Below are 12,361 nucleotides of genomic sequence, written 5' to 3' on the forward strand. Positions count from 1 at the left end.
CCTCGTCCCGCCGTGCGGGGGTGACACAGCATTTATCTTGACTGCAGGTACTGTACGTCGACCCCACACGCATTCTCGATTCTCAACTTTACATCTTCATTTTCATCCCAGTCTCGTCTTTCTAGCTTTGCCATACTCCTCCAGGGAAAATGGATCTTTTGCAACTCCTGGACTTCGATTCGCTCTCACTTTCCAGGACAGCTGGAATTTTATCTGCGCTGTACGTTCTGTACCTCGTCGGTGTAGGGGTACATCGTCTATTCTTCAGTCCCTACTCAAAATTCCCTGGATCGAAGCTAGCTGGTCTCACCTATGGATATATGTTCTATTACGACGCTCTTGGAGTCAAAGGGCAATACATCTACAAGATCCAGCAATTGCATGAAGAATACGGTGCGTTGCATGTCCCCATTTCCTGTCAAGCTTTTGCCCTTACTGCTTCACAGATAGCCCAATCATCCGAATCAGTCCTCACGAACTGCATGTCAATGATCCAGATTTCTACGACACCCTCTTCACAGGCGCCCCTTCCAAGCGCGACAAGCCACCAACCTGGTCCCACGCCTTCGGCGGCGGAGACTCTGCGTTCGGCACCATCGCCCACGAACGACACCGCTTGCGACGCAACGCCGTAACGCCATTCTTCTCGACAGCCTCCCTCAGGAAACTAGAGCCACTGATCCAAGACAACATTTCCCGTCTCCTTGCTGTCTTTCGTCGCTACCAAAGCACGGGAGAAATCTTGCCAATCAGACCAGCATTCAGTGCGTTGACCAGTGATGTGATCACAGAGTATTGTTTCGGGATTTCTGAGAACTACATTGAAGCGAAGGATTTCAATGCCCTGGTACTAGAGACGACGGATAAGCTGACGGATAACATGCACGTTACTGTCCAATGGCCGTGGTTGCCGGTTCTGCTCAACAACCTACCTGAGAAGTTCGTCGAGGCGATATTCGGGGAGGGGATGGCTACTTTTCATGTCCTGAGACGCGTGAGTTATTTTTTACCTACTTTCCAAAGTTCGGTGAGAAGGTGAAGAGGGGGTTGACGGTGAAAAAGCATTCCGAGGAGAAAATAAAGGAGACAATTAGAACGAGAGGCGATTACTCGGATGTCAAGCATCGGACGATCTTCCACGATTTGATGGATAGCAAGACTCTCCCAGAGGAAGACAAATCCGTGCGGCTGTTCGTGCAAGAGGCACAATTACTGCTTGTCGCGGGCACGGTGACAACTGCTACGGCTCTTGCGTCCGCGATTGTGTACTTGCTGCTAGATGATAAGAGGTTGGTTGTTTTGATGCAGGAACTGGAAAGTGCTATGCCGGATATTACCAAGCCGTGTAAGGAGGCGGAGCTGGAGAGTTTGCCGTATTTAGTATGCCCTGTTTCTTTTCTGGGCGTGTCTAGAGCTTAATTGGAAACTGACGAACTCCAGAGCGCGGTCGTCGAAGAAACTCTTCGTCTCGTGTCAGGCGTTTCGTATCGTCTCACTCGCTCAGCACCTACTGAAACTCTCCAGCTTGGTGATTGGACCATCCCACCAAATGTAGGTCTCATTCTGAATAAGACTTGTCTATCATCTGACAACTGGAATAGACAGCAGTATCCATGCATGGGCCCCTAATCCACCACTCGCCAAAAATCTACCCCGAACCATGGTCCTTCATCCCCGAGCGCTGGCTCACCTACCCACCTCCTTCCTCCTCCACCACCCTCCATCTTCCTCCCCGACCCGCCGGAATCCCACAAGCGAACCCCAAGTACCTGATCCCTTTCTCCAAAGGTACGAGAAACTGTATTGGTCAGCCATTAGCGCATGCAGAACTGTTTATGACGTTAGCGAATGTGCTGAGGACGTTTGTGAGGTTGGAGAGAGATGCTACTGGGAAAGTGTTGGGGACGAGGGGAATGAGGTTGTATGAGACGGACCGCAGGGACACGGATATGAGGGGCGACTTTGGGTTTCCTGCACCAGAAAGGGGGAGGGGGAATATGAGGGTTATTCTTGAATAGGTATCCCGGCACCCATAACACACACTATCGATGTGACTACAGTCTCCCCACAGCGCCCCAAGAATCACTCCCTACATCACTCTGACTCGGCTCAACAATATTTATCACATGCCACTCCCTCGCTAATCATATCCCCAATCGTATCCCCAATCATCTGTTCCTAGTCCTGACTCGCATTCCCCATTATCCCTTACTCCAACCCACCACCGCTCAGATCAACCACCGTCCTGGATATGTGCCGCCTCTCCGTCTGATGCTGATCCGCACTCGCAATGATATCCATAACCCCCTCCTTGACATGCTCAAACACATCTCTGCATTTCCGCGCCAAGGGCTAGTGCTCCGTTATCACGTACAACATGATACTGCAATCTGCCAACCGACAATTGAGAGGGAAGGTTCGGTGGTGAGGGGACAGCCATGTGCAGTAGATTAGCGTGAGACCGGTGAGGAACACGGATTGCAGGGAGACGGGAGAGGGCCTGAGTTCATCCCGTGGGGCAGGCGACCATTCAAGACATTGTCAACAATTCTGAGACAGGATATTTGGATGACAAGCCTTCGACGCTTCGTAGATTTGGGGAGGTAATGGCTTTCGGTGGCTCGATAAATACTTCTTCTTTCTGTACTAATCAATACTCACCAGTGTGCGTAGTACCCAATGCCAGTCGGGATAGGGTTTGTGGTAGCAGATGTCTTCGAACCATAGATCAGAGAGGCCGATATCGATGGCTTCAACATAGCGTGTGAGTTCGCCTTTTGCGAATACTCAAGCTCCAACTAATGCCAGCATATTTGTCAAAACCCTACAGCTACGAAACTGCCGTTGAGCTGCCCGTACTTGAATTATAACTCAGAGGGCTGATGTGGGACGATTATGCTGTCCCAGGAGGAGCATTTCGGGAAAATCTGTATGGACTGCCAGGCCAAACATTCTTGCCCGACTGACTATCATCCTGTTTCGAAGTTCAAATTGAATGCACCAGAACAAACAGTCAATGATGAGGTAAGCGAGACAAACAGGTATATAGCAATAGGGTCAAGTTGTTCGGTGCCGTAGAAGCGCGGGCTGTGAATGGCCTTGCCGCTGTAAACACGGCAGCAATAACTTGAGTAGATCATCTCAAAATTATAATAAGTATTTCAAACACCAGATTCTGTAAATTCTCACTCATTTTGATCTTCTCTATCTCTGCCGTGCTTTTCACCGTAGACTTTGAATTCTTTCACATGCTTTTCGTTGTCCCCAAAGGAACTTGAACAACCCCTTGTCCCATTTTTCAAAAGTCGCAGTACAATGCCATCCAACGCTCTCCTCTGTATTCGAATCAATTCAGCATCTTTGCAACCTTCGCCTTCCGTCTGAGAAGACCTCTCAATGCTCCAACCAGCGTCCGAACAACCTCCTCCACTCCCTTAAAGCTTATTCCTTCTTAGCCTCCCATTCATATAGCATGTCCAGCAGTTTTTATTCTCCGTCTCTACTATAATATCTACTACTTCACATTTCAAAGCGCTCTTGCTTTGATTATCAGGACAAGTAATGACGTGCCGTATGCTGTGGAAGCAGCCGCACAAGTAATTCCGGGTGATGTACTTGCACATTTTCCCGCGGTTGGATACGTCGTTGGTGGATTCAAGTGCCGCTTAAGTTGAAGTGTGATGAAACGACTTATGTTGAGATGTTATTATCTGTCAGTGTGGCTTGGGAAAGGTGAAATGCGGTATTGAGGTAGACTTTGAACTAGAGGCTGTGTAGCTTGAAGGTTTTGGGAAATGTAAACAAGCAAGATGAGCATTGATCTCAGTGTTCGGCATTAGGTTGAGTTTCATAGGTCCAACCTAGGTAACCTACCCTAGGTTACCTACCTAAAAGATTTATTTAGGTTTAGGTTTGGTATAGGTCATAGGTTGAACCTATTCAGCCTATCAAAATTTGTATGTAGGTTAACCTACCTACAGCCCTCAAATTAGGTTAGGTTACCTACCTACAAGGGGTGTAGGTTGGGTAGGTCCAACCTAATGCCGAACACTGATTGATCTCGGAACTAAATTTCGTAGACGGCACTATGAACGTGAATCATCATTTCTCAGATGTTCATTCATATTCTTATACCATAAGATTCCAGCAGTCTGAATACCTGTTGCTTCATTTCTTCTTAGAAACAATCACTTTCTACTCAAGCAACATAGGAACCTAACAAAGTTCCTCCGGAGTCCATTGCACAGGGGTTTGGTGGAACAATGACTAAGGAAGAGTGCTGAATGTTCCTCCTTCCTTGGTACACCCAACCCTTCAACTCTTCACCGTACAACACTCGGAATACATCCTCCACCTTTCCATCTTTATTCCCACGCAACCTTACCTAACAAATCAACGATCCCCAAATCGCCGCGAACACAAGATCGTCCGGCCATGGATCAACAAGCAAAAGATAAGCAAGCCGTCTTCGATCATTGGTGGGGCTTCCCACTCAACGATGATAAAAGCCCACAGCCTAGCGCAGAGATGAAGACGGCGATGGAAGAACTCTACAAGGTGAAGAAGAGCGAACATCCTCGTCGATCAGTGGAAGAAATGTGCAACCTCTTACCCGCAGGTGTGGCATTCCGTGCACAGGAGGTCCGGGACCATTTCGACAAATACACATGCAGAATGAAGCCCGAAGAGAGGCTAGAGTTCATTGTTTCGTATATCGATGGACCTGCTGATGATGACGAGCCAGTGGCAAAGAGGAGAAGATGTCGCTGATGGTATTAGTTTTACAGAACTGTGGACTGAGCTATGTGGATCTGCTTGGGATGCGTGCAGAGCTCTGGAGGAAGGCCCGTTGTTTGGGATCTTACTGGTTGAAACATGGGAGAAGGGAGGAACTCGGCTTTTTGCACAATCGCGATGGAGTACATTGAGTCCCAGAGACTAGGGGATAAACACACAAATGATGTTATTATCAGACTTGCAGGACGTACTCCATTATCTCCTTGAAGATGACTGATAAGTGGACTATTTGAGGCGGCTCAAGGTGGCTGTCTCTTTCCAACCAGCTTCTGAAACCTGCAGCTCCAACAATTATGACCAATGTTGTCTATGATGAACGTCTTTATCTGGCAGTTCCTCGCATTCCCGGTCGGGTTGTCCGAACATGTGATCTTGTGTTTCTCGTCCTTTAGACAACCGCAAGTGTATAATTTCATATGGACCTCGCACATTTGAGCGTGGTAGGAATGCAGTGTTGAAGTTGAATTGTTCGTTTTGGGAAGTATAGAGGTGAAGTATGTATGAATGTCTGGTTTCAATGATTGCAAGGGGGGGTGCAAGTGGGATTTTATGCTTGTGATATCACCTTCTACCCGTTTCTTTGGCGGGTGGTTTTTCAGTGTCGATCGAACAGTGACTGAGTTCAGAGCTGCTTCCAATGCTCTTCATACAACCTAGTTCTATATAATGTTAATATGGAATGGTTCAAGTATATTCACTGAGGCCTGCCATTAAGAATGTCCCTTGAAACGTTGCACATTCACGTTATTAGCTTTGGCCTAGATATTACAATATACCGATTTTTGTAGGACACTCTGATGGAAAAGATATGACACAAAACCACGCTCATTTAATCACTAAACATTAGTTTAGAGAAGTGAGTCAAATTGCAGGGACCGCCATCTAACTCCGTTCCCCAAAAAGATTGGCCAAAGACCCAATCCCCCTTCCCTACCCTCATGTCTCCTTCGCCTCTTCTCCCTTTTCTGCTTCCTTGGACTTCCTCTTCAAGCTCGCGAATCTTCTGAAAGAATCCTTTAATTTGCACATCATGCACTTTTCATCATACACCTTTGTTTCGATTGTCATGAGTTTGCAAAGCCTTGCGTCAACCGAGCTGTCGTGTCGACAGATCGTGTTGCGGAAAATGGGCTTTTCACAACCGCATGCGTATTTTCGCTTGATGAGTTCGCACATGCTAATGACCGAGTCGCAGATTGTAAAAAAAGTGGATGAATGGGTCTGACGAAGAAGTTTTGATTTCTGTAAGTTTGGTTTTTTGATTTGTGAGATCGTATGGGTTGGATAGATCTGCGAGAGCGGCGAAACTTGGTTCTCTGATTGAGGAGATGCTCCGTATCAAGGGAAAGTTTGCAAGTTTATGCACCAAGTCTGGATTTTTGAGAGCAGTTGTGAATGGATTCCAGTCAAAATAGCGTCATATTCGCTTAAATCAAACATCTTCGTTCGTTCACGAGGTTCATTGGCAACACTTCAAGCTATCAACGCCTTCTATGAAAGGAGGAATATTTACTATCATAGCACCAAAAATCAATAGGCCTTCATACAATGTTAGCTAGAAGGTTAGAGACTTTCATTATGACAATCATTAATAAGTTTGAAGCGTTTGAATCGAGTTCTGGAAATCGGCCGCAACGCATGACGTCGTAGCATCACACTGCAATCACGGCATTTACGCTGTTATACTAAAAGTGACAGATTACCAACTTTTAAAACGGACAATATGACAATGGTCGTGCCAGAGACCGACTGCATTCGTTTGCGAAATAACGGGACAGCGCCACCCGCCCCTCTCACTGTCAGCTCGATCGCAGCTACTTCTGCTGGTGCTTCTTGTCGAAGACCCCAAGGAGCTTATCCAACGCACACTTTCCGCAGTTCCATCTCTCCTACCTATCAGCGGGTTTGACGGAAACCGGGTCAAAGCCGTCGATAATAACCGCAATCTAAAGATTATTCATGTATACCAAGTTGGGTCCGGTATCTAAATCGATTAATTTCTCCTAGATTTGTTCACACAAAGAAGAATGCCTCGCCTTATCAAGCAACCCATACTACCCGAACTCCGGATTCTTCTATGCCACGGAATCATGGAAGCTATGTGTCCTCACATCCCTCCAAAACCGATCTAAATCCACCTTGCGACTTGTAGCTCTGCATACAATTACTTCAAATATCTCCGCAGTAACTTTCAAAGCCGTATCCGTAGTCACAACCTTCGCACTAGCAACCCACTCCGCTGCTTCTCCCCTCTCCCTCTCTGTCACTCCTCTGTTAGCCCCATACTTCCCATAAATATCGGCAATCCCCTTCCCCGCTCTATCAGCCAGAGTCTCCTTGGCTCTCAAGTGACCAAAAAAATTCCCATATCTTTCCATAATATAGAATAACTCAGTCGGGAAAGCCTTGTTGCCTCCTCCGTAAGCCCAAGCTCGGGTTGAGGTTGTTGTGTATTTTGACGCGAAGTCCACGCTACCTTGCGCGATTCCGAGATAGAAGTTCGAGAAGACAAGTTGGATGGTAGAGAAAATGAGGATATCAAAGGGGATCGAGAGGACATTGGGATCGGAAAGGCAGGTTGTAGTGGACCATCCGAGAGCGCCCGCTCCACGGACGTGGACTTGGGAGATTTTCACGCTGCCGGATTCCATGAAGCCGAGGCCGACGTTATTCCAGTTGTGTTTGAGGCTATTAGTTACATTGTGATCATTAGTGACGAGATTGCATACAGCGAACTGAATTCCTTGTTGAACAGTGGGCACGAAAGCGAAGATGTGGTTTAGCACAGCCATATTAGGGACGAAGAAACCGAGGGCGTTGTTGTATTTCGCAGTGTTTGTGCCGTATGAGCCCTGGACTCTGGTAAAAGGCGTCACGATTGCGCCGAAGCCATAGTAGAAGAAACCTGACTACGTTAGAAATGTTGAATTGAAAATGGAGCGGCCGAGGAGGCTTACCGAAAGCACTCAGCGTTGTGTATTCGAATAAGTTATCTAGTACTAGCGCCTATTGTGCTAAGATGACTATTCTAATACTCGCAACTAGCAAGGTTTAAGTCTTTTGTTGGAGAGTGGTTGAGCTATCGAAGCTTACCAAAGAAGAAATTTTTAATGTAAATATTGGTAACGTTAACACCTCGCCATTCTATTGAACTCAGAGTTAAGTTTGTTAAAGTTATAATAAATGCTTCGATAGCTATATAGTTCGGTTTCGTTAGCCACCTTATTATTGTGCAACTTGTAATATATATATTATAGAAAAAGGAAATACGGAGACAACGGCATAAAGTAAGGTAAATACAGGGTATGCACGCAAGTTCAGGACTCTCAGAGTACTATAAACGCAATTTCCACCACAATTAACCATTAAAGCCCCCTATATCTCCAGGCCTCTGCCCTAAAAGCGCGCCGTAAGCCATTAGCAAGATTGTGGGAAATCTATGAGGGTTATCCCTTCGTCTGGCAGGACATGGTCCGTACTAGCAATGAGGCCTGGCTCAGGGCGAAAGGCATACCTTGCTTAGAAACTTATTAGTCATATATCGCCTTTTCGCCCTGAGCCTGGCCCCTTTGCTAGTACGGACCATGTCTTGCCAGACGAAGGGATAACCCTTTATAGCGGGTGTAAGCCTTTAAATTACATGTATTAGTGCTTTCGCAGCCCTGAGCCTGTCCATACGCCCCGTATTCCCCTCACTTTATGCCGTTGTCTACGTACAGAGGGCCAGACATACCAGGCTTCCCAGAGTACTGTTCACGGTGCTTGCAACGAGACAGGGCTATGGATTCCCTGCAGGGGACACGGTGTGTCTATTTGCGGTTCTCTCTTGAGTGCGATTCGGGCAGATCCAATTTGCTTCTTTGAGACTACTGAGTTTGGCAAAGCCTTTTCTGATGCTATCTTCTGAAGGCATCTTGATTGGTTTTCGTGGGTGAAGGGTAGGCGATTCGGCTCCACCTGAAGATTTTGAAAACAAATTCTTTCAGAAGAGGCCCGAGGGGAATACCGAATACTCCAGAAGATGAGAAATCAAGTGGAGCAGGGCCTTTCGGGAGGGCGTCATAGTTGGTTTCTCTAATCTAAGGAGGAACAAGTCGAGTTGGTGATCTAAACCTGTGCTATAAGATCGAGCGCACGGTGTTTCTTTGTTATTCCTTCTGGCAAAAATTCCTCTAATCCACGAAGTATAGCATCTAATAATTCCTGCTTAGTTCTTGAGATGAAAAGCAAATTTACGGTCTTGCAGTGATGTCGGGTGGTAGTAATCATGAAGCAGTAGTTCACTCCCCTGACTAGCCGCGACCACACAATTCTCCGCCTGCATTGGCAGCATTACTGCTTAGAAATGATTCTCATCACACCTTCACGATCTACAACTAAATGTACTTGAAGGCGCGGAAGGTTTAAGAAATTAAGGAAACGGCTACTTTGGGCTGATCCATGTTGAATCCGGATCATCGAGTACCGAAAGGCGTCTGTGACGTAGTGGTGTTGTCTCGCTGGGTTTTCACATGCGAATCCTTGAACCCTCCCTTGTAAGATATCCTACTAAGCCACGAATAGGAGAAGAACATCAAAATGAGCAGGTTGAAGGAGATGTACATATCTCAATCATTGGAGCAGTCTTTGACGCCTCCGGAAACTCCACCAAACGAGAAAGCGGAAAATCTGGTGCATCCATGGCCAGAACCGGAAACACTGCCGAAGGAGATGTTCCCCCCGAAGAGAAGAAAGCCACATCATGCCGAAGAGATACAAGATACCGAGTTCGAAATTTCAAATGCATTAAATCAAGGGATCCTCTTGCGCCCCGAAGCCGCGATATGCGTATGCGAAGGAACATCCCATACCAAGCATTCAAAACGATAGAGAGATGTTGGTAGCTGTGGGAGTTGTTGAATTGAATCCAATTGAATGGAAAGCACCGTAATTCGCCCACCTTTAAAGACGGAGCCGGGCTGATGGCCAGCAGTGATTTCGGTTTTGGGCTGCCAGATCTGCCTTGCATCAGTGGACGAGATCTCGCTGGAAAGATTGTTGAAGCGCCAAAGTTAAGGTCAAGATTTAAACGAGGGGACAGGGTGAGTCATTTGTTATTTGAGGTTCCTAATTAATGCACTGCAGGCATTGGCGATTTCAACAGACAGTCGAGATTCGGGGAAAGCGGCATACCAGCAGTACGCCGTGGTGTCAGACTATAATGCGTGTAGACTTCCACATCATTTATCCTCAAAGAATGCTGCTCCACTGGGTGTTGCTTTTGTCGCTGCTTCTCTCGCACTCGGAATGTGTATAGGAATGGACTTCCGAGGTGTGAAAACTGGGCTTCCAGGACCAAATGTACTCTACGCTATAAGCTCAACCTCGAGAGACCAACGACCGGAGGATATCAGATCAGAAAATTTTCATCAGATTAATAAGGACGAGAGAGCAGGAGACTGGATTGCAATTGGGGAGGTGAGAAATTCTATACTCAATTCTGATTGGGAAGCCTACAGAATCAGGCTCATCAGCTATGGGAATATGTGCTATTCGGCTTACAAAACTAGCTGGCTTCAAAGTTATCGCTATTATAGATGTCGCCAAGAACGGTGAGCGCATGCTAAAACATGATGCCGATCTGTTCGTGGACCGAGTCGATCTAGAGCGGGCAATTCAAATCATGAAATCGATTAGCAAGTGGAAGTTGCGGTTCGGGCTTGATACTGGAGGGAAAGACAGCGCATTACTGTTAGTTGAAGCAATGCAACAAGTAGTGGAAGGCCAAAAGAGATTGCATCTCGTCGGCTTGACAGGTTGCCAAAGGAGCCGACGGAAGGGGTGGCATACCAGTCTGTTCCAATCAAAGCTTTTCATGAGGCACCCCAGGTCGGAGAAAGATAGATGATATGGGTAGTGAAACTCTTGGAGCAGAGACTGTTGGCAACACCTGATATTGAGGTTGCGGAAGGAGGTTTGGAAGGTATCAATGCCGCGCTGGACAAGCTCTGACACTCTGTGATCGAACTGTCAATGGGCCTCGAATCGTGGTGCCGTTGACGACTTAATTATGCTGTATAGAATTAGAGTTGGCATAAACCTCCAAGGAAAGAGAAGAGATGGATTTAGACCATATGAATCTTGTAAAAGTACGGGTGTTCATGATAAAGTGCTCAGTGGTGTTCCGAAAAAGGGGCTTCGCTAAGCCCAAAGGATTCGCTTGCTTCAGGTGTTCGCTCAGGGCTTTCCGGCAGCTCATCTTCGGTTCCTGCTTACCTCACAACATCCATCAGATTCCTCCCCAGATTCATGGTCAATAATATCATCCCCAGGCTAACTTCGGAAATCCCTTCATCGCATTTTAGTTATCTCGGGACTACTATCAACTCACATGCTGCCGGTGACCTAACCTTCTTTGATATTTGCTCATAGTGTGCCAGATTGAACCTGCCTCACTAGTGGCGGAAAGATAGTGAACCTGTCGTGACACCATCAACCAACTAAAGGTCGACACCGCATTGGGGTTTAGATTTAACCTTCCTCTCCTTCAGCCTTGCGCTAGTATACCAAGGTCGAGAGTTTGACAACTCCCCCTCAACCTCAGCCTTTTGAAGCCTTCACGTTAGTGCTTCCGTTCTTTGTCATTCTATCACTTCTAATTCTTGCGAACAACATGCCTGTCAAAATACAAAGAACCTCTGCCGTGGTCGACTAAGAAGAAACTAATGCAGTTTACTTCACTGTAGCTCGGCATGTTAACAACGACCCAGGCATTGTCAAGTTTGCATACTGGGTTCCAAACGTCTCTGGAGAGCTAGTAATTTCCAAGATTCCTCAGAGGACAGGATAAATATTCTATAACCTGACCCCGAGTCATTGTTCGAAGAATTTTAGGTGGGACTAAGAGGCTAACGTCAGATACGCGCAGACTACCGAGAATGTTGGCTTTGATCATGTTCTAACCCAAATTCATTTCAGGGCAGGATATGGAGCAGTACGTGGGCCCCACCTCGCTCTCTAACACACCGATACTAATAGACCTTGTCAAGAAAACCAATACGAATTAGTTTCGTTCTCCAAAGCTCTCTTGCATGCCACAAAAAGCTGAACGTCATTGCTGCCCTGCTACCTTGCCTTTGGAATCCAGCCATAGCAGCCAAACAAATCACAAACATCGACCACTACACAGACGGCGGAATCTCTGTGGACGTTGTCTCGGGCTGGCTCAAAACAGAGTTCACCAGCATTTGTCAATGGGGGTTCGAACAGGCCGAGCGTTACTGGTTGGTACCGCGCCTTGCCTCACACCTCCCCCCACTCATCCGATCCCCTTCTCTTAGACGCAGTGGAGAATTCATTGAATGTCTCTGGGGAATTTGGACAGAAGAAAAGTTCACCTACAAAAGTGACTTTTGCCAATTCCATGATTACCCGCTTTCTCCTAAGCCGCTGGATTTTCCGAGCCGACCTTATCCTTTGATTTTCCAAAGCGGAAACTGGATCGATGCAAGAGAAAATGGGTCCAACGCATCAGATTACTATTTCATAAATGCAAACTGACATCAAGTTTGAGGACTTGGTGCAC

The 12,361-nt window shown here is 46.8% G+C and overlaps 3 protein-coding genes across 3 annotated transcripts; 2 read left to right on the forward strand and 1 right to left on the reverse strand.

Annotated features, from left to right (window-relative positions):
- Positions 1-149: 149 nt before the first annotated feature.
- On the forward strand, positions 150-2,018 carry K444DRAFT_646343 (cytochrome P450; the record flags this gene model as incomplete). The annotated part of the gene is made up of 5 exons (XM_024885189.1): positions 150-393; positions 447-994; positions 1,024-1,380; positions 1,441-1,551; positions 1,602-2,018. The coding sequence occupies 5 exons, from the start codon at positions 150-152 to the stop codon at positions 2,016-2,018; spliced, it is 1,677 nt and encodes a 558-aa protein (XP_024730793.1).
- Positions 2,019-6,872: 4,854 nt separating this feature from the next.
- On the reverse strand, positions 6,873-7,589 carry K444DRAFT_540823 (uncharacterized protein; the record flags this gene model as incomplete). Its single annotated transcript, XM_024875741.1, has 2 exons — positions 6,873-7,485; positions 7,534-7,589. 2 exons carry the CDS (start codon positions 7,587-7,589, stop codon positions 6,873-6,875), a joined length of 669 nt encoding a protein of 222 aa, XP_024730794.1.
- Positions 7,590-9,375: 1,786 nt separating this feature from the next.
- Positions 9,376-10,788, forward strand: K444DRAFT_646341 (uncharacterized protein; the record flags this gene model as incomplete). The annotated part of the gene is made up of 6 exons (XM_024885188.1): positions 9,376-9,624; positions 9,671-9,723; positions 9,770-9,878; positions 9,922-10,254; positions 10,289-10,592; positions 10,694-10,788. 6 exons carry the CDS (start codon positions 9,376-9,378, stop codon positions 10,786-10,788), a joined length of 1,143 nt encoding a protein of 380 aa, XP_024730795.1.
- Between the last annotated feature and the right edge of the window lie 1,573 nt (positions 10,789-12,361).

Source organism: Hyaloscypha bicolor (genome assembly GCF_002865645.1).
Source record: "Hyaloscypha bicolor E unplaced genomic scaffold K444scaffold_136, whole genome shotgun sequence".
NCBI classification, from domain to species: domain Eukaryota; kingdom Fungi; phylum Ascomycota; class Leotiomycetes; order Helotiales; family Hyaloscyphaceae; genus Hyaloscypha; species Hyaloscypha bicolor.